Raw genomic sequence first — 19,922 nt, forward strand, 5'->3', positions numbered from 1 at the left:
ACAACTTTGAAAGGGTCTGAAACAGAAGGGTTCGAGATATGAGGATCAAAAGAGCTAACTAGAGTATGAGGACCTTGATATTGTCATATTTATACTTATTTTTAGGCAATATTTAAGTACATTTTTATTAATAAATTGGTAATATGTTTAGAATAATGATACTTATAATTTTAAATTGTTATTTTCAGTCAATATAAAGGATTCTCGAAGAGAGGGACCAAAAGTGCCAAAATGTGGAACATGGGAGGCTTGAAAGACAAGAAAATAATAATTTCACGATAAACACTTATTTTACGACGTGGCGATGAAGCCCACGACGTGGCATGGGTGTTCCAAAAGAAAGACATCGCGACACGGAGGATTTCCTTGAAGGATACAGATTGCTTGAAGCCCACGACGTGGCACATCTGGCCACGACGTGGCGCGGGTTTTTAAAGATTATATAAGTGTTCCTGATTATTACGAAAGGAGAAGCTTTTGGCAGAAGAAAAGAGTTCCAGGAGACGATTCAGAGTGAAAGAAAGGTTCTGGAAGAGGGTTTTCAACACCAAAAGGAGTAAAGGTTTATATTTTAGTTAAATAAGAACATGTCTTTCATTATTTTTAGCTGTGTTGGTTTAGTTGCTATGATGAGCAGCTGAATCTAGCTACTTTTGTTTAGCTAGATGAAGCTTTAAACTTATGAATAGTTATATGCTTATGGATTAAGTTTAGTTGGTAAAAAATTGCTTGTGTTTGATTTGAATAACCTAACATGCTATTATTTGTTTATCTAATTGCTTGATTGCATGTTCTGTGTAGCTTAGTGACCATTAAACTGCATGAACCTGTTTACCTAATGATTTAGTCAACATTGAATTGTTAGAGCTAGGATTGACCAATCTTAGTTAGTAATTAGACTAAATAAAGCTTAGTTGTGCTAGAGAACGTGTATTGTGATCATAATTGCGTTTATACAACAAATGTTACATAACATATTTACATTCATAATTAGTTCTGTGTTTAATTATGTGTGAACATACATGGTTTGACATGAATTAGTTAATTATTGGTAAGTTAGATCTAAATTACTAATACAACTAAAAACCAACTTAATAATCCGTAATCATTAGCTAGCCATTAGGGAGAAGTGGATTCAAACTAAACAAGAGTGTGTTTTTATTTATTGAATTTGATTTAAGTTCATCTGATCTTGTAAAACCAGATAAAACCCCTTTTAAACTTGTTAATAAATTAGGTTAATTTAATAGTAAGTAAATTAATTAGAACACCGTTCCCTATGATCGACACCCGACTTACCCAAGCTATACTGTAATCCGACTAGGTACACTGCCTATAAGTGCATAGTTAGTTAAGTTTGTTAGGTTATAAATATTAAAATTAGTGAGTACTTTTGTGCACATCAGACCTCCTGAGAGTTCTATTAAGGTTTGTGCAACATCCGATTCATGACCTTGTAGTTCGTCAAACAGCTAGTAAAGCTTCAACTTCTTCAAAGAACCATTATTCTAAAGACATGATTTCATGTTTTCCCATCCTTTACCAAGACTATTGACGAACTTGAGATTGTATTCAAGTGGATTTCGGACAATACCGTGAGTTGTCATGTTGTTGACGACGATTCGATATTTGTTAGAGGCAGAGGCAACTAATTCACTGGGAGTTGTGGTGAAAGTATCGAACTTGTTGACAACGGAAGTCAGACACTTATCCTTCATGTTTTCTGATCCTTCGAACAGGTCTTGGAGTGTGTCCCAAATCTCTTTAGCAGATTTACACAACTGAATGTGCTCAAAGAGAGAAAGAGGAACACCAAACACCATTTTAGAAAAAGAAACTTGATATGCACACAATTTATCGATGTCATCAGTAGTGAGACGTGTATGACGTTGTTCTTTCTGTCCCATGAGAGTTGCAGCATCATCTCTTACAGTTTGTCTAAAAGTAACATGTGGACCTTCTTTTACAGATCTCCAGATAGCTTCACCTTTTTCTTTACCAAGAAAAAACCTTTCCATTCCGACTTTTCAATGATCATACACTTCAACAACTATCAATGGGGAACGAGAAGGGCAACCCAGGCTATTTGCTATTTGCATTGAATATATTTGTTGAGAATTAGGAGCAGTCATTGAAGTTAAGATATTAGAGCAGAAGCGGTATATAGAAGAACTTTTATCCTGAACATAGAAATGATCGAAATACCAAGGTAATTTCGAATCAGCTATAATATGTTCTTATGGATTCAAAGGTTTGAAAACTCAAACCTTGAGATAATTTTAATATCAATGTCTACTCTTAATTGGATGTTCCAGTCGAATGTGGTAATACCAGTTAGGACTTGAATGAAATATTTAACAAACTACACAATATTAAATGAAGAGACTACAAGTATAATCAATGTAAAGACAGTAAACGAACAAGTAGAATGTTGATGAAATATATTGACTTCAGAGAAAAGTGAAAGTAAATCAAAGGGAATTTTTGCTATCTTTGGAGTAAAAATGCATATCTATCTTGTCATTAAAATCACTCCTTATATAGGCTAAGGAGGAACATCGTACAAACTCCAATACATTCCTAGGACTTGATAATAAGTAGCTACTGCCAACTGATGATCTAACACATACAAAAGGCTAAGTCCTATGAAATGTTACATCAAGAATAAGACAAGAAATAATAAATGTTTAAACAGATTGTCAATCTCTGATAGCACAATCTAAGAATAGTCTTCACTTTGGACTCTGTCTACATCTCGGACTTCACACAATCTCGGACACTGCTGACTTCAGATCTTCAATATTTGTGATTGCTAGAGGTTCACTTTTCAGGTTCCAACAATATGACTTCAATCTGAAGCAAAAAACCAAAGTTTTAAGTCCTTAATACAATAAGTCATCAGACCCAAATCTTCGAGAAGCTTAAGGGGACCCTAAAGGTCTATAAAAATGCTTACTTTATGGGCATGCATGCACCATGCATGTCGTCACTCCATTCTAGTTCACAAGTAAGAAAATGGCACCAAATTCCCATGCATGACTCTAATACTTCACCAAACCTCATATCTAGAAAATATGATGCTCAAAGGGTCCTTAGAACCTGTAAAGTTGCTGACTTTATGGTTCTACTTCACTCCATCTTACTTAAACAAAAATAAATGAGATAAAAACTTAGATTTAGCCATGAAATTCAATAAAGTTTGAAAATTTGGCACTTACGAAGGCCCAATAGGAAGAAGAGATGATGATGATGATGATGATCCTTTGCAAGCTCTACCACTATAACACTTATTTCCTCCTTTAATTCTTATTTAATCTAGAAAATGCACTAAAATGGCTAACGATGTCAAGTAAGGTCATTATTAGGGTTTCTAGAGGATTAGAGAGTGCAGAGGTTGAGGGTACACAACCCTATCCCTATCATTTCATTAAATACCCATAAAATTAGGGTTTTGGTCATCAGACCGCTCTCACGTCTAGGGCAACAAAGGTTCACGCCGTGAGACTCAAGGAATATGAGTGACAATTCAACCCTGACTCATGATCTGAGAGAGATTTTCTCACGTCGTGACTTATTCCAAAGGATAGAAAAGAATTTTTGAAATCATGTACCATAAAAAATTTGAATGTTACATCTCACATACATCACATCATAATAATCAGTTATGGGTTATCAGCAACCCTGAGACTATTAACAGTCCTGAATAACACATACAACACAATAAAATAAACAACTATAGGTTATCAGGAACCCTGTGGACTATTAGCAGTTCTAGTGAGCTAACAACATGCCTTGTGGATTAACAACACACCTCACGGGTTATCAGCATCCTTGGGACTATCATCAGTCCCATGGACTCACAACAGTCCATGAGTTATTAGCAACACATTTCACATATAGCAACAATCAATAAAATAAGACCCAGGTGGTCAGCATGTATACAATACCACACAGACATATATAGTGAGAAGACTCACCTCGCAAGTAGTAGCTAAACACAACAACTCCCACACAACAAAGACTGATCCTACAAGTTACCTAACAACACTAAAGAGTACCCCCTCAATCTATGTAACAACGTAAATTTTCAAACCAAAATTTTCAATTTAAAAACATAATTATCACAGTAAAAAAATCCTAAATGTCACAATGTCAAAACATCAAATCCCATAATCAAAAACTGTATATATATATATATATATATATATATATATATATATATATATATATATATAACTCCAGGATCCTCTAAATCATCACTCAAACTCTGATGTGTATGTACAATCATGTCGGCGCCTTCCCGTGATCCTGAGAAGTACCTGAAACACATAACACATAACACGGTAAGCACGAAGCTTAGTGAGTTCCCCAAAATACCACATACACAGATAATAAGCCTTCCATGGATATAGCTCGTTGGACCCTCCGGTCCGGTCTCAGTGTGGACCCTCTGGTCTCACGGCTCGTTGGACCCTCCGGTCCAGTCTCATTAACACATAATATAGCATACATATATCACACAGACAAGATGCATAACTCAAGTAAACACATAAGACCCTCCGGTCACTCATAGATACCACTCATGGTAAGTATAGTGAGAAGACTCACATCGTAAGCTAGCAAGTAAAAGTCCTGTACTCGGGAATCTCGAACTAGCCTCTGCCTAATACATAAGATAATGATTTCTAATTAATACTCTACTCATACTCGATTACACCAAAGGTTGTTTTTTGTTTCTCTCTAGCTCTTGGAATGGGTAAAAGACCATTTTACCCTTCCATGGTTCCCATTACTCATGTTGACCACACCCTAAAAGTCAACAGAAGTCAAACTCAAGTCAACAGTCTAAGTTTGACCTGACTCACCGAGTGCACTCATGTGATTCATCGAGTCCACTCATTCCTCAGTAGTCTCACGAAGGTCCAGCTCGTTGAATTAACCCCTAACTCGACGAGTCATCACAGAGTCCAGCTCGTTGGGACAAACCTGACCGACTCGTCAAGTCCGCTCATGGACTCGGCAAGTCTCTTCAATCTAATTTCTCATTCACATGTTTTAAGGCATATCTACCACTCCAAACCCTAGATCTAGTTCCCAAGGATCGATTATCACGTAAAGTTTCGATCTTTACATACATGCATGGCACTTTGGGCTTGAAATGCCAAAAACATGCTTTATTTGGAGTTTCTCATTTAAGGATCTAGTATAGCTGAATAAAGCAGGGAACTTTAGACTCTAGGGACCTCACAAGGTCCATATCTAATGTACAAATCTCTAAAGATGCTTAGTACCTTCAAGGTCCCAAAATAAGATAGAAAGAAGCCCTAAACTCTAATAACAAGAGACCTACTCAAAATAATGGGAAAGGTACGAACTTTATACCTTAAATAGAAGCTTCTTGATGATTAGCAACAGATCTATCAACCACCTCTCGTCAAAAATGCACCAAAAGTTCTCAAAATTAGTTCAACGCTCTCTCTAAAGCACAAGGGGGCGATTAGGATTTCTCTCAATGAAGGTAAGCAGATGAGGAGCCGCAATGGAGGCTATAAATGTCCTTGTATAGGCCCCAAACCCAAGGATTTAGGGTTTCATCTCACAACGCATACTCTGCGAGTGGACTCTCAGACTCATTGAGTAGGTCATTAATCCCACGTGGCCGCACCCGACCCTACTCGACAAGTTGTAGCACCAACTCGTCGAGTTGCTCAATAATCCTAAAAAATAAATAAGTAAATAATATACATGGGAGTCCAGATGTTACAATCTACACTTTAAAACCTTTAAATTGACCAAAAGGTGAACCATGGTTAAAGTCAACAATCAAAGTCAACCTCAGCAGGTCTCCACACGGACAAATAGTCGGCAACCCCACAGTCACTACGTCGTGACGACCAAAATGCCACGTCATGGGAACTGGGCTTGCACAACTTAATGTATTCATCTATTAACCTGTTAAGCCACTCCTTCCAACTTTCTAGAAATCTTCCTAAGGTCTAATGCATCACAAAGATAGATGTTTTTCATCCATTCATGTCTAATGCAAGTCTAAAGCTCCAACTTATGTCAAAATTGGGAAATAACACCATAATCTCATGCATCAATCTCAATATGCCAAAAAAATCCATATCTAAGACATATGTATACTAAGGGACCTCAATAAGCCATAAAGTTGCTAACTTTATGGGATCCATGCGCTCCTCTCAACCCAAACATGGAGATAAGTGGGTAGAAACCTAGATCTAGCATGCTTCAATGAAAAAGCCAGAGAGTTTATACCTCCAAAAGGTCAAAAACGAAGTGAAGATGCAAGATCTTTGTTGGAACCAAGCACCCAAACACCAATATGAGCTCCTTTTTTTTAATCTTCACAAGTATGGCTTCACACACTCAACACATACATATGGAGGCCAGGGGTTGTAAGGGGTTCGTTCTCAAAGTTCAGAGGCTACAAAATAAGGCAACCCTAGGAGTTAGTGCCTTTAAAAAGGGCACCAATCCCGAAATTAGGGTTTTGGACCAAAATGGTTGCCACGTCGCGATATCGCACCAAAAGCGTGTTCTTCTCAGCCAATGCCACGTCGTGGCCATACAAAATTCCAAAAATTTTAATGACTAAATTGTCGAAAGAATACTTCCAAACTGGATGTTACAATTCTCCCGCACTTCAATTATTGTAACATCCCGAATTCCCAGGTATTGTTTATTATTGTATTTTTGGTTATTTGTGAGGAGACTCGGCGAGTTGGAGCCCAAACTCGCCGAGTATGATCGCGGTTATGGGTGCGGGTTCGCGTCTGGACTCGACGAGTCCAAAAGTGGACTCGGTGAGTCCACTCTGTTTAATGAAACGCTAATTCCCCGGGTTTGGAGCCTATTTAAGGGCACTTATAGCCTCCCATTGCGGCTACCAGTCCCTTGAGAGAACCCTAAGAGAGCTAAATCGCTTTGAGAGAGAGGAAGTCACTTTTGGATCTTTGTATCCTTTGTTTAGCAAGAAGAGGGTGACAAGAGCAAGGAGAAGGTGAGATTCAAGCAGATCCAGAGTCCAGAGGCTTCATTTTGAGGTAATAGTTCGAACCTCCTTCAGTTTTCTAACCCCTTTGGAGAGTGATTATGTGAAGCAAATGGTCCCTCTTCGAGTTTGTGCCTTGGATCTAGACTCAAAGAGGTCCATAGACCTTAACCCTTGGAGATTTTTGGGTTAGTATGGAGTTATTGGACTTAGGTTGTCATTTTTGGGACCAAATCTCCTTTTGATGCCCTGTTGTGGTTATACAAGCATCAAGTTTTGAACTTTACGTGACATTCATGCTTGGGAAGGCCAGATCTATGGTTTGGGGAAACAGATCTGACCTCTGGAGGTCAATAGAGTTTGTGCATGGCATGAACTCGCCGAGTTGATCTTGAGACTCGGCGAGTAGGGTTTGGGTTTCACGTAAATTGTTCAGCGAGTAGACTCGCCGGGTTGGGGGATGACCCAGTGAGTCGGGGAGAGTCGAAGGGGGGCGGAGTCAATTTGGAACTCGCCGAGTTGTTCTTGAGACTCGGCGAGTTGAGTGGTGGTGGCCCCGCGATTCATGCAAGGTGGAACTCGTCGAGTTAGGGAAGTACTCGACGTGTCAAGAGAGGGTCCGAGGGAGTCAGTGAACACGTATAGACTCGCCGAGTCGCTCTAGTGCACTCGCCGAGTCCGGTCAAAGTTGACCATTGACCATTGACCATAGTTGACCAGTGTTGACTTGATAGGGTTAGTCAACCTTAGTTGTGAAAGTGTTAATTAGAGATATATTTTGTTATAGGAGATCGAGCGCTAGTGATTTCAGGGATTTGCGAGTTATCGAGATACGCGAGGTGAGTCTTCTCACTATACTTTACCTTGAGTAGGTAATCAGAGTTATGTGACAGAGTATTTGTATGCTATATGTATGTTATGTGTTGTACTGCATTATTTCTATGTGATTTATGCTGTGCATGCTTATAGAGTTGGAACTGGAAGGTTCACAGAGTTAGAACCAGAGGGTTCACAGAGTAGGATCCACGGACCCACAGAGTTATAGCCTCGAGTGGCTAATATGTGCTATGTGTGGTATTTTGGGGAACTCACTAAGCTTTGTGCTTACAGTGTTTGGTGTTATTTGTTTCAGGTACTAGTGATGACCGTGGGGAGGCGCCGGCTTGATCAGTACACACACGAGATTTTTATGTTATGAGATATTGGGATTTTTTTTATATGTCATGGATTGAGTTTCAAACATTGATGTTTTTATGAATATTAAATGAATTATGTTTTTATAAAATGTGAAAAATTGTTTTGAAATTACGGTGTTACAATTATATTTCGTCCTCCAAATTTTCCCTTAAAAATTTCCATTAAAAACATCCTCAAATCCTTTGTGGGTTTTCCAACCACACTCCATTCTATGCGAACCGACTCAAACAGTGTACTAGAATCTTCAACAATCATCACAAGGACTTCAGAACTAGGCACATAATCCATTTCCAAGTGGAACTTCCAAAAATGTGACGTCTCGACCAATGTTGCATGGAAACACTACTCCAAATAGACATCCCCTTAATGGCATAAAAGTTGAATTAATCCACAACAAGAAGCACACGACTCAAAGAAGAAACAAACACCATCACACTGCAACTAATTAACCTCAAGAGGTACCCAACCTTTAATTACAATTTGAATATTTCTAAATCATTCCTGATTTCCAGGCAACAATGCCAATACACACATGAACTATGCCAACAAAATGTTCACAAAATCAATCCATCCAAGGTTTTCCTACAGTCCTGCCATCTCACTGATAACTGGGTATAGAATCCACAATCAACCATCGATGTCGAAAACCTCGCATACAAACTCAAGAGAGAATTATAAACCAATAAAGGCTAAACTAGCCTACACGTCCTCTTGGTTCAAAAGCCCTGCATATAGACATAGAGGTAAGTAAACAAAACAACAGCAGTTCTGATTAACTCATCCCAAATTTAGATATCACGACTGAGGTCCTCAAATACACACCAATTTCCTGACAAGTCATGCCCAACCAACTGCTCCCACGAGTGTAACCATGATCAATACCAAAACTCGCATGACACCGATCCTCCCAAAACAGCTCAGATGTAAAATCATTTGCCGAAGCACTCAAGAGACTTATAACCACCCGTATCACAAGTAACTTAACTCACATGAAACCTTATCATTAAACAAAAACCAATCCACTAAGAAGAGTCCCAATGATGAGATGATAATATACCACCATGACTTTTTCCAGCAAGTCAATACCCTACAACTACCCAAAAACCTGTCGGCTACTGAGCCACCAGTGACACCACTATACTGCTCAAACACCCATTTATGCCACACGATTAGCAAACCAACACTTGGGTCTCCGCTACAAAACTATTGGCCCCACTCATAAAAGTTAAATCTATAATGGCTCATGGAACGCCATGCCATCATCTAACCATTGGGATGAGAAGGTCATTGTTTCTCACTGTTATTTCCATCATCCAACCACAAAGATGTAGACTCCCAACCAATATCTAGTAGGCCTAAAGGTAAACTACGGTCATCCTACTGACCGGTAGGAACCCAATTAATATCCCACTCAACATTTTTACCAAAACATAGGAGCCATACCATATTGTAATATGTAACTCTTCCACAATCCACTGCCCTCGACGCATCAACAAACGGAACATGACCGCGCACAACCAGAAACAAGATAAACAATTGAACGCTTATTCCAATTTGGAAGAACATCATTTGAAACTTTCCATAAGGAAACATTGTGCTCCCCATCCAATTTTGTTCCTTCTTAATCGTGACCTTACCCAAAAGGTGACATACTGATGAATCGAACAAAACAACGAACCTCAAACACTATTGGACATATTCTTCTAACAACCACAACAATATCCTACACCTCAATGAAGCTGAACAAATCCCACCAATGTACAAAAAACCAACAAAACTTTCGATCTCGGAAAGGATTCCAAAACTAAGCAAAAATGTTGCCAAACTTAGATCGAATCAATCCCAATACCAACCCAGTTGATGCGACCTGCCAAAAACTAAAATTTTCATAGGCCACAGACACGCCTGAAAACTGAACAACGTCTCTCTGACATCTGAACTCCCAAAAGCCAAGGACGACTGCCAACTCAAGCCTACTAGGAACAAAAGTTCCACAACCAAACAGTCGATAGTAGACATACACAGAGACCACGATGTACACTTTACAGAACTTGACGAAGGGTCGATGCATCAATTGCACCCTTAGCTGACACAACTTGAAGCCTTCAAATAACTTCAATGAACTCTGAGGCCGAACAACAATTTCCCAAATCATCCAAAGATAACTAAACTATAGCATGGTTTAACCTTGCTTCCTATAACCAATACACAATTCTAATGGTTTAATGCTCCTCCATCCATATCCATGCATCTACCAAAAGGAACTACTGACCATAACAAGTTCCTTACCTATCAGCTTCCTACTGCGAGGATAACATATGTGTTCTTGAAGACATACATCTACTGGTAACTTGCTTTGGATCCACAATCTGTTCAAACCTTAAATTCTTTGCGTCAATGGAGGGATCCGATGGATCCTTGAGAAGTAACGAGAAACTTCCTAACCACGAACACTTTAATGGTAGCCCACCCTTTCCCTATGCAACAATAAACCTGAATAAAAATCTAGCATACCTGAACCGCATATTCATCTGACCCATTGTGCTAAAATAACAAAAAATTGGACTGACCAATGAACCTCCAAGCAGAATACAAAGTTCTTCCCCACTTAGGGTTTGAACCATCATCAACTGACATCTACAACATCAACGCCTCTGACTAGCTTAACCAAGTACATAATCAACTTGAATCTCAAAATGCATAACAAAACACCAGATGATCCATCAAATAATCATAAGGAAACTCCAAATCTCATATGGAGACCTTAGAGACCTTCCCCAACATTGCCAACTCAACTTAGTAAAATTGATCAAAATACCATTGGATTGATGAGACACCTTACAAACTGAACTTATTCATATAAAAACTTGCATTTAGAGAATTGATCAACAACCTTCTCCTCTTCTTGAAGCTTCAAGAATCCTTTACAGATGCTCAAATCATAAATCCAACAAACTCAACACATCTACAGGACTCTCCTACCCAAAACATGAACAATTCGTTGTCTCGTTGGATACACCCGATCTTCTCGAATCTGGGTTATGTATTCCAGTTGTGAGATTGACTTCACCTTGGCCATCAAACCATAAGAACAATCGAGTCTCAAACATTCCTTCGTTGCAAAATAGAGACAATTTACTGCAAACCAGACTTCACCTACTTACAGGAGAACCGATGAGGAGCACACCATCTCCTTGCTTAACTAACAACTGACACACATCTGGTCTCTCCTCCCTCGAGCACAGGAGATAGGAAAAACACAACCTTGATGTAGAAAATGACATCCCTAGCCATTGGCTTACCACTCAGCCTCAGGCTGAAATCCTCGAGTCAATCATCATAGTGGCTTCCTTCTTAAGTCCCGCGACTCAAACTAACACTACTTCAAGCAAAGGAACATGAGACGTTTGAATAAGATAATTCATACCTGTCTGTACCATTAAGACCCAAACTGCCACAGACACTAAGGCCTAATCAGTTGCCAGTCTCATCCTGAATAATCATAGCCGACAAGAAGACATCGACAGAGACGACTGCAATTAGACTTAGTGCTATACCACACTATCTACCCTACACTAGATCCTTAGAAATCTTTCGACCCTTCCTGATCCTGGTAAGGATCCTATGCTTTCAGTAGTATAGACCCATACTACTTTCCACACCTATCCGTACGTGTCCTAGAAATTGTCTCAAAGTTCCTAAGTCACTACACATGACCACTATCAACCGCAGATACCCATGCCTCCACAGGCACACACTACCGCTCTTCCTAGACTCTCCCTCTAGGATTCTTCTCACACATATGCATGCACTAGAATACTTTAATACTTTTCTAGGAACTCAACTACTACTAGGTGTACCACCATACATATATTCTTAAAAAAGCCACCAAAAACTGCCTAGATTCCTACCTTAGATTTCCTCCTATGCAAGTGCTCACACTAGCACACTCTCTCACTCTTCCAAGGTTGTTAGGAATACTCACCCCCACCCTTCTATCAACTGCGAAAGAAACTTATATCAATTTCAACTAACTATCTTATGAAGACAATTACATTCAACAAGGATTAAACAATCCTTCGACTGAAAGGTCATGCACTACAACGGTTGGATTCAAACAAGAGCCGCATAAATGACAAAATCAAACATTCTAAAACTATATAATCTTCATTGCATGCAACTTATTGTATTCACTTAATAGTTAACTAACATCAATATAGATTTCACATAGCTCAAAGCAAGCAACATTCAAGCAGAAAAACAAACAGGAAATATAGCATCATAAGGATCAAGTAATTCTAGTAACTAATTCCTGAGAACCCTTAGCCTAAACATTATCATGCATCTCTAATAACTCGTATATCACACATAAAAAGACATTTCTCCTAAGCAGTCACTCTAGCATGCAACCCTGAGTATATCTTTAGCCTAACTTATAGTATGCACATCATATTATAACACATATAACAACAACTCAAATACAACATATAAAGCAAGTATGGATATTTTGGGAGATCATTTTTCTGAGCTCCAGCTGACTGTACACATCACATCTTCTCTTTTCTTTTCGTGAAATAAATCTTATCCAAAAAGGCTTAGTAAGACTCTCAAATCCATAGTTTGAGTTTCGAATCCCACGAGTATTAATCCAAATCCCTGAAACCATTGATCTAATACAACTTGTAATGTCCTCAATTCCAATCTAAATTTTTCATTTTTAAATAATACAAATGCCCATTTTTAATAAAGTTACATTCAGGTCAAACTATTTGTTCATAAACCATTGTTCAGAAATCAGAGTTATAAAGAAGACAATGCAGAATCTCGAATCATCAATCTGTTGATGAGTGTGTATAGTCCCTCCTTTGCAATCTGTTAAGTACCTGCAAAAAATTTAATCCTCAACTATAAACACAAATCTTAGTGAGCTCCCCAAAATATCACATACAACACAACATAATAATCAACTATAGGTTATTAGCAGCCATGTGACTATCAACAATCTTGAATATCATATACACCACAACAATATAAACAACTATGGTTTGTCAGCAACCTTGGTGGCTATTAATAGTCCCAGTGGTATAACAACACGCCCTGTGGATTAACTGCACACCTCACAGGTTATCAACAACCTTAGGGACTATCAGCAGTCCCATGAAATCACAGAAGTCTATGAGTTATTAACAACTCAGCTCATAGATAACAACAATCAACAAATAAGACCCAGCTAGTCAACATATATACACTACTATACATGCAGATATAGTGAGACGACTCACATTTCCAAGTAGCAGCTAAACACAACAGATCTCACACAACGAAGATTGATCCTACAAGGAACCTAACATCAATAAAGAGTACCCTCCCAGTCTACACTCTAAAATCCTTAAATTGACCAAAAGTCAACCATAGTCAAAGTCAAAGGTCAAAGTCAACCTCAACAGGTCTCCATGTCGTGGCCACTCATAGACCACATCGTGGGTGCAACACAACAAAACAATTGGCAATCCCTAACCACCATGTCGTGCCATCCAAAATGCCATGTAGTGGGAATTGGGCTTCCACATCTTAACATACTCAACTCTTAAGGTCTAATGCATCACAAATATTGATGCTTTTCAGCCATGCATGTCCAATGCAAGTCTAAAACTCCAACTTAGGTCAAAATGGGGAAATAACACCACAATCTCATGCATGAATCTCAATATTACAACAAACTTCAGATCTGGGACATATGTATACTAAGGGACCTTAATAACCTACAAAGTTGTTAACTTTATGGGATCCATGCACTCATCTCAACCCAATCGTAGAGACAAGTTGGTAGAAACCTAGATCTAGCATGCTTCAATGAAAAAGGCAGAGACTTTATACCTCCATAAGGTCAGAAACGAAGTAAAGAGGCAAGATATATGTTGGAACCAGGCACCCAAACACCAATATGAGCTCCTTCACCCTAGGAGTTAGTGCCTTTAAATAGGCCACCAATCTTGAAATTAGGGTTTTGGCCGAACATGGTTGCCACGTTGTGGCATCGCACCAAAAGTATGTTCTTTTCAACTAATGTCACGTCGTGGCTCACCCAACGCCACGTCGTCGCCATACATAATTCCAAAATTTTAAATGATTAACTTATCAAAAGAATACCTGCAAACTGGGTGTTACAACATGTGTCAATGATTTGGATAATCTTCATTAATAAATGAATGTTTTTTTTGCCACATGTCAATCTCTCATGAGTTTTGACACTTGTCATTTTGTGGTATTTTTGAAATAAATATTATCCACTTGTCAATTTTTGGTTTGTTTTAATTTTTAAAATTAAAGTCGTATACTTATATATGTAAAGTATTAAATATCATATATATATATGATATTAAATTGTAATAAATACGTTTCTTCTTTTCTTATTTTAAAATTGTACATTAAAAAATATTTTTTGTTTACAATTTAATGTTTAATCTTTTTTTTTAAATCAACCCGTGTAATACACAGGTTTCGTACCTAATTGGGGAATATGCTAAAAGAATTGATAATATATTTGGAAAGATTGATCCAACCAACATGTAACCTCATTCTCCAAAATCACACATCTATACACACATCATTTCTTGGGTAAATCATGCTTTTTTTTTTGTTAATCAAAGTTCTTATTTCGATTTATAACATTCTAATTTTTGTTTGCTTAACTTAATCCAGTGGGTTAAAATTGTTCCCATTATGGTTGGGGTTGTAATTACCGAAAATAAAACAATGTATGGACGGTTGCTCGCCATATATTTGGATGACGACTTTTTTTTTTTTTTTTTTTTTTTTTTTTTTTTTTTTAATTTGTTCATTTTCTTTAGTTATATGAAATTTGCATAATCTTTCTTACCATTATGAAACCTTGCTATACTAGGACCAAATTTAAAAAATGTCTCGTGACACCGTATATGAAAATCTATTTTAGCATTTCACTTACAATTTATTTGCGAGGGGATTACTTTCTTGCTCATGCATCATACTATCCATAGCAGTTACAATGTTTTCTAGCTAAATTACAGATTTGGCCTCTTCATTACAATAGTCATTCTAAAGTTCAATGCCTTAATTGGAAAAAAAATGTATAAAAAAACCAACCCAGCAAAACCGAAGCGTTTTTACTAATTTCCATTAAAACTATGAGCTTAAATCATGTAGATTTGAAAGATTGTTTATATAGGACAATTGATAGGATTCTATTCTATTTAAAGATCTTGTAAAACTTGTGAAAAGTAAGTATTATTTTAATAAAATGACAATAACACTTTGCGTAAAAGCAAAAGTAAATTATTTGTAGATGATTACGATGGTGTGAAGCGGACTTGTTTCAATGTTGTGGCTTTCACCACTAGATTTTTATCACAAGTGTTATTCATAAATAATTTAGACCCTTGCTCACCACTAGATTTTTATCACAAACACTAGTTAATCATAAATAATTTAGACCGTAGCTCATAAATATACTATTAACATGTTTGGTGCATTTAGGGTTTTGGAGCTTTTCTATCGATGGCAATAAACTCTTGATTCTCTCCATAGTCATGAAATTTGATTAAGCTCTTTTACTAATAATCTTAACGAATATATTGTTTATTTTTATTTTTTTATCTAGAAAGATATTCGTCTATTTTGTAGGAAAAAAAAAAGAAAAAAAAAACAAAATATCTAACACATGATGGGCACTATCATGATTTTTATAATGGATTTGACAATTTTAGCTTTAAAAGAAAAGTAGACACAGAATATGTCAAAATGTCAAATACCCAAGTTATATTTATTGTATTTTGTATAAATTTGGAATTATAATATCTTTTTAACAAAATGATCACTTATTTGCACAAAACTTTTATGACCACATCAACCACATTGTAATTCAATAATTTTAACTAGAATGTGTAACATATACTAGCAATGAGTAATGACATTTGTTAACACCCCCCCCCCCCCCCCCCTCCCCGCTTTTCTTGAAAACAAAATATAATCTACATGATCAATATCTAAAGTAGTAATGTAGTTTATGATCTAAATATCTAAAGTTAAGGATCATCTTAGTGTTCGACCTGTACTTACAGTTTATAATTTCAACATTGCAGACCACATGTTACGTTCAAAAAACTAAACCGACCCCAAAAGATCAATACCAAAAAAGTCTTGCATAAATCTAAAATTTAAATGTAGACACATTCAAAATATTACAAGTATATTCCATAATATACATCTCATGTTATGGTCCCTAAACGATTTCCATGGGCCAGTAATGATTAAACATTTTTTAAAGCAGCAAAAAGTAGTTTGTCCAAACTTGCCATGCGTAATACTCATTGGGGTTCATATGTAAAATCAAATAGTCAAAGGGTGCAAAGTGAAACTAACTAACGGTGGAAATGAATCACGTGGAATACCAACCCGCGGGAAAGCGCGTGGACGGGGCCTGCAGCGTCGAATTCTTTCTCTTTTTTTAGTTTTACAAGCCGCACGTTTTCAACTTATGAGTCGGAGCTGACAAAGAACCAAATAATCACATCTCACCAACCAAATATCAAGATTTTTTTAATGTATTTTTATTGTTTTTCAACGAAATGTTCTATAAATCATTCGCCATTTCTCTCTCTCCTGTTATTGATCAAGGACTCACGGGTCCAGAAACGAATTAATCCGCCCTTTGTTACAAGTTGATCGTGGCGTAACCACGGCGGACGGTGGTGGCGCTGTTGATCTCAAGGAGCTTGTAACAATCGGCGGATTTAATTAGTTAACCTGAATATACACACAGATACAACGAGATTGACGAGGTTTAGGTTTCGGAGAACGAAGTTCATGATTACGAACTGATAATTTCGAAATACTTCTCAAGATCGATTTCGCCATTGTTGTCCAATTTGTTCATTAAGGTAACTTTCAAGTTTCATGTTCATTTTCACCTAATATAAATGCCGACGCACACATTATCATATGTGCTTTAAAGTTAGATCTACCCGGTTATGCCAACGTTCATCGATCTGTTATCTGTACTTGATAATTTCGTATTCCAGCTTTTCAAGAATAAATTATTCAAGGTGGTTGAAGAATCTAAGACGTATTGATTGATTTGACAGATAAATCGAAGCTCTATATAAGACGAAGAGAGAAATCATGGGAAGTAGCTTCGACGAAAGTGGAATGGCTGTTAAAAGAGATTCACCGGTGCCTCCTCCGTTACCGGCGACAACCCTGATGACACGCAAGCCGCCGTCAGGCCGGAGAATCTGTTGTGTCTCGGCCACCACGACAGAGATATGGGATAGTCTTTTTGATGATGCTTATAGAGCAGATGTGTCGATTCATACTACTCACGACATCATCTACGCACATTCTAGCATTCTTGTAAGTTCGATTGTTTTAAGATCTCATTTCTTCTGCAACTTTTTGTATAATTAAACAATCTATAATGGAGTCGATGTTAATTAATCTTCTTCAACAGGGTCTGGCTTCACCTGTTTTCAGAAGCATGTTTAAGCGAAAGGGTAAAAGCAAGAAGCAAGTCAAACAATTCACAGTTCCTATACGTGGAGTTCCAACAGAAGCTGTTCGTGTTTTCATCCGATTCTTGTACTCTTCATGGTAATAAACAAGTAACAACACTTCTCCTAAAAAACATCGATTTCATAATTTGTTTGATTAGAAATTTAGAATCTGAGACACGAGTTTTTAATTGATTCTTTTGTTTGATGTAGTTATGAAGAGGAACAAATGGAAGAACACGTTTTGTCTTTACTAGTGCTCTCACACTCCTTCGTTGTACCACGTTTGAAACGAGAGTGTGTAAATCAACTCGAACATAAATTCTTGAACATCGACAACGTTGTCGATGTATTTCAACTCGCACTTTTATGTGATGCCCCACGACTTAGTATCATATGTCATCGGCTAATCATAAAGAACTTGAAAGCAGTCTCTTTGTCGGATGGATGGAAAGCCATGAAAGAGAGTCATCCGGTTCTTGAAAAAGAACTTCTTGCAACAGTTGCTGTTGAAGCCAATGTAAGCATTTGAAAAGTACACTCATTCTTTTCTCCCTTTCATTTTAACAAGTGTACGAGGTCTTCTATAGAAGCAATATAATCTCCCAACTGTCCTACCTCCTTTATCCCATTTGTATGAGATTGGAGTAATGTTGTTGTTGTATATTAACAAGGTGACATGATATAATTGTTGCAAACGTATTATGCAGATGCAAAAGGAGAAAGAGAAGAAGATGAAGGAGAGGAAGGTTTATCTAGAGTTATATGAAGCTATGGAAGCCCTAGTTCATATATGTAGAGATGGTTGTAGAACAATCGGTCCACACGACAAGGATTTAAACAAACATCAAGATCCGTGTAACTACGAGGCTTGCAAAGGGTTGGAATCACTCGTACGCCATTTTGCCGGATGCAAGTTAAGAGTCCCCGGTGGTTGTGTTCACTGCAAACGAATGTGGCAACTCTTGGAGTTACACGCACGTCTTTGTGTCGATTCAAACGTCTGTAGAGTTCCTTTATGCAAGTACGGATCAACGTCTAATCATCCTAAAATGTTTTGTTGTAATTGTACTATAGAAACATTAAATGCACATGAAATCGTCTTTTCTGCGAAAGGGTTATCCTTTCAGCAAACCCTGAGCTGATCCACACTATCTCATCCCATGCCAAGTGTATGATGTGAGAGGTACATAGCGGTCCCATAGGCGGTTGACACAAACCCTAAGCCTACAAGGAACCCAATTCATATTGAAACTGAAACTATCACTCTATGACTGCTAATACTCGAATAAAATCATGTTACAACCGACATAACTAAGACATATGACACTCTCATGTGAGGGAACATGTTTGCATGTGATCAATCATGATGCATAAACATTATTCATAAATGATTGATGTGTAAAGTAGCTTATTGAGTTTAAAATATTTTGTTGCAGGAATTTTAAAGAAAGGGCGAAGAAACAAAAGAAGAAGGACGATATAAAGTGGAAAATATTGGTGAAAAAGATCTTGAGAACAAAAAGTATAACGGGTGCTCCGTATTTTACATTGGTAACATCGTTCTAATGCTAGCGCTCACTATAGAGAGTATGTAGTCATAAATTAAGCCGAAACCTTTTGTAACTGAATCGGTCTCATTGTATTGTAGTTATGATCATAGCTAGAACAATGTTATTGTTAATTTGTTCTTTGCTTATATTGTATATTAACTACACGTTTGTATAATTACAAATATCAATATGTGATTATAATACAAGTATTTTGTATGCTTTTGTGATATGTAAAACAATGTAGGACTAAATCAATATGTCTATATAAGCTTGCTAAAAACAAGATGACTCTCTTCCAATAGGTAATTTGACAATTTTTCTTAAAATGCATGCATAATATAAACGGGCTAAGTAAAGAGACGCACATAATTAAAAGTGAGCACACATCCAATCAATATATTCATCCCTCATGTCAACGGGCCTTGGTCTAGTTAGCCCAAATCTCAATTCTCAAACTTATTGAACATTGAATTGTTATTTTGTGTTGTGTTGTGTCTACGTCCGGAAAGCACTCTTCAGATGAGTTTTTACTAACACCGATACCAAGTTAAATAATGTAATCAATGAGGTACTTCCTATGGATGATTAGTTCTCTTTTTCCCTTTTTTTTTCTTTTTTAAATGGAAAATA

At 37.3% G+C, this 19,922-nt stretch overlaps 1 protein-coding gene across 1 annotated transcript; it reads left to right on the forward strand.

Moving 5' to 3' along the window:
* Window positions 1–16,990: 16,990 nt before the first annotated feature.
* On the forward strand, window positions 16,991–19,508 carry LOC145097512 (BTB/POZ and TAZ domain-containing protein 4-like). Its single transcript, XM_079035082.1, has 6 exons — window positions 16,991–17,130; window positions 17,335–17,602; window positions 17,700–17,839; window positions 17,953–18,259; window positions 18,450–18,763; window positions 19,179–19,508. Exons 2-6 carry the CDS (start codon window positions 17,372–17,374, stop codon window positions 19,306–19,308), a joined length of 1,122 nt encoding a protein of 373 aa, XP_078891208.1. The 5' UTR covers window positions 16,991–17,130; window positions 17,335–17,371; the 3' UTR covers window positions 19,309–19,508.
* The last annotated feature ends 414 nt before the right edge of the window (window positions 19,509–19,922 follow it).

The sequence above is a fragment of the Lactuca serriola genome, chromosome 4, assembly GCF_051521515.1.
Source record: "Lactuca serriola cultivar US96UC23 chromosome 4, Lser_US96UC23_V15, whole genome shotgun sequence".
Taxonomy (NCBI): Eukaryota; Viridiplantae; Streptophyta; class Magnoliopsida; order Asterales; family Asteraceae; genus Lactuca; species Lactuca serriola.

Coding starts and splice junctions, on each gene's coding strand:
- LOC145097512 (XM_079035082.1), top strand. CDS start 17,372: ATGGGAAGTAGCTTCGACGAAAGTGGAATGGCTGTTAAAAGAGATTCA. Junction 17,603..17,699: donor ACGCACATTCTAGCATTCTT/GTAAGTTCGATT, acceptor CTTCTTCAACAG/GGTCTGGCTTCACCTGTTTT. Junction 18,764..19,178: donor TGTAGAGTTCCTTTATGCAA/GTACGGATCAAC, acceptor ATTTTGTTGCAG/GAATTTTAAAGAAAGGGCGA.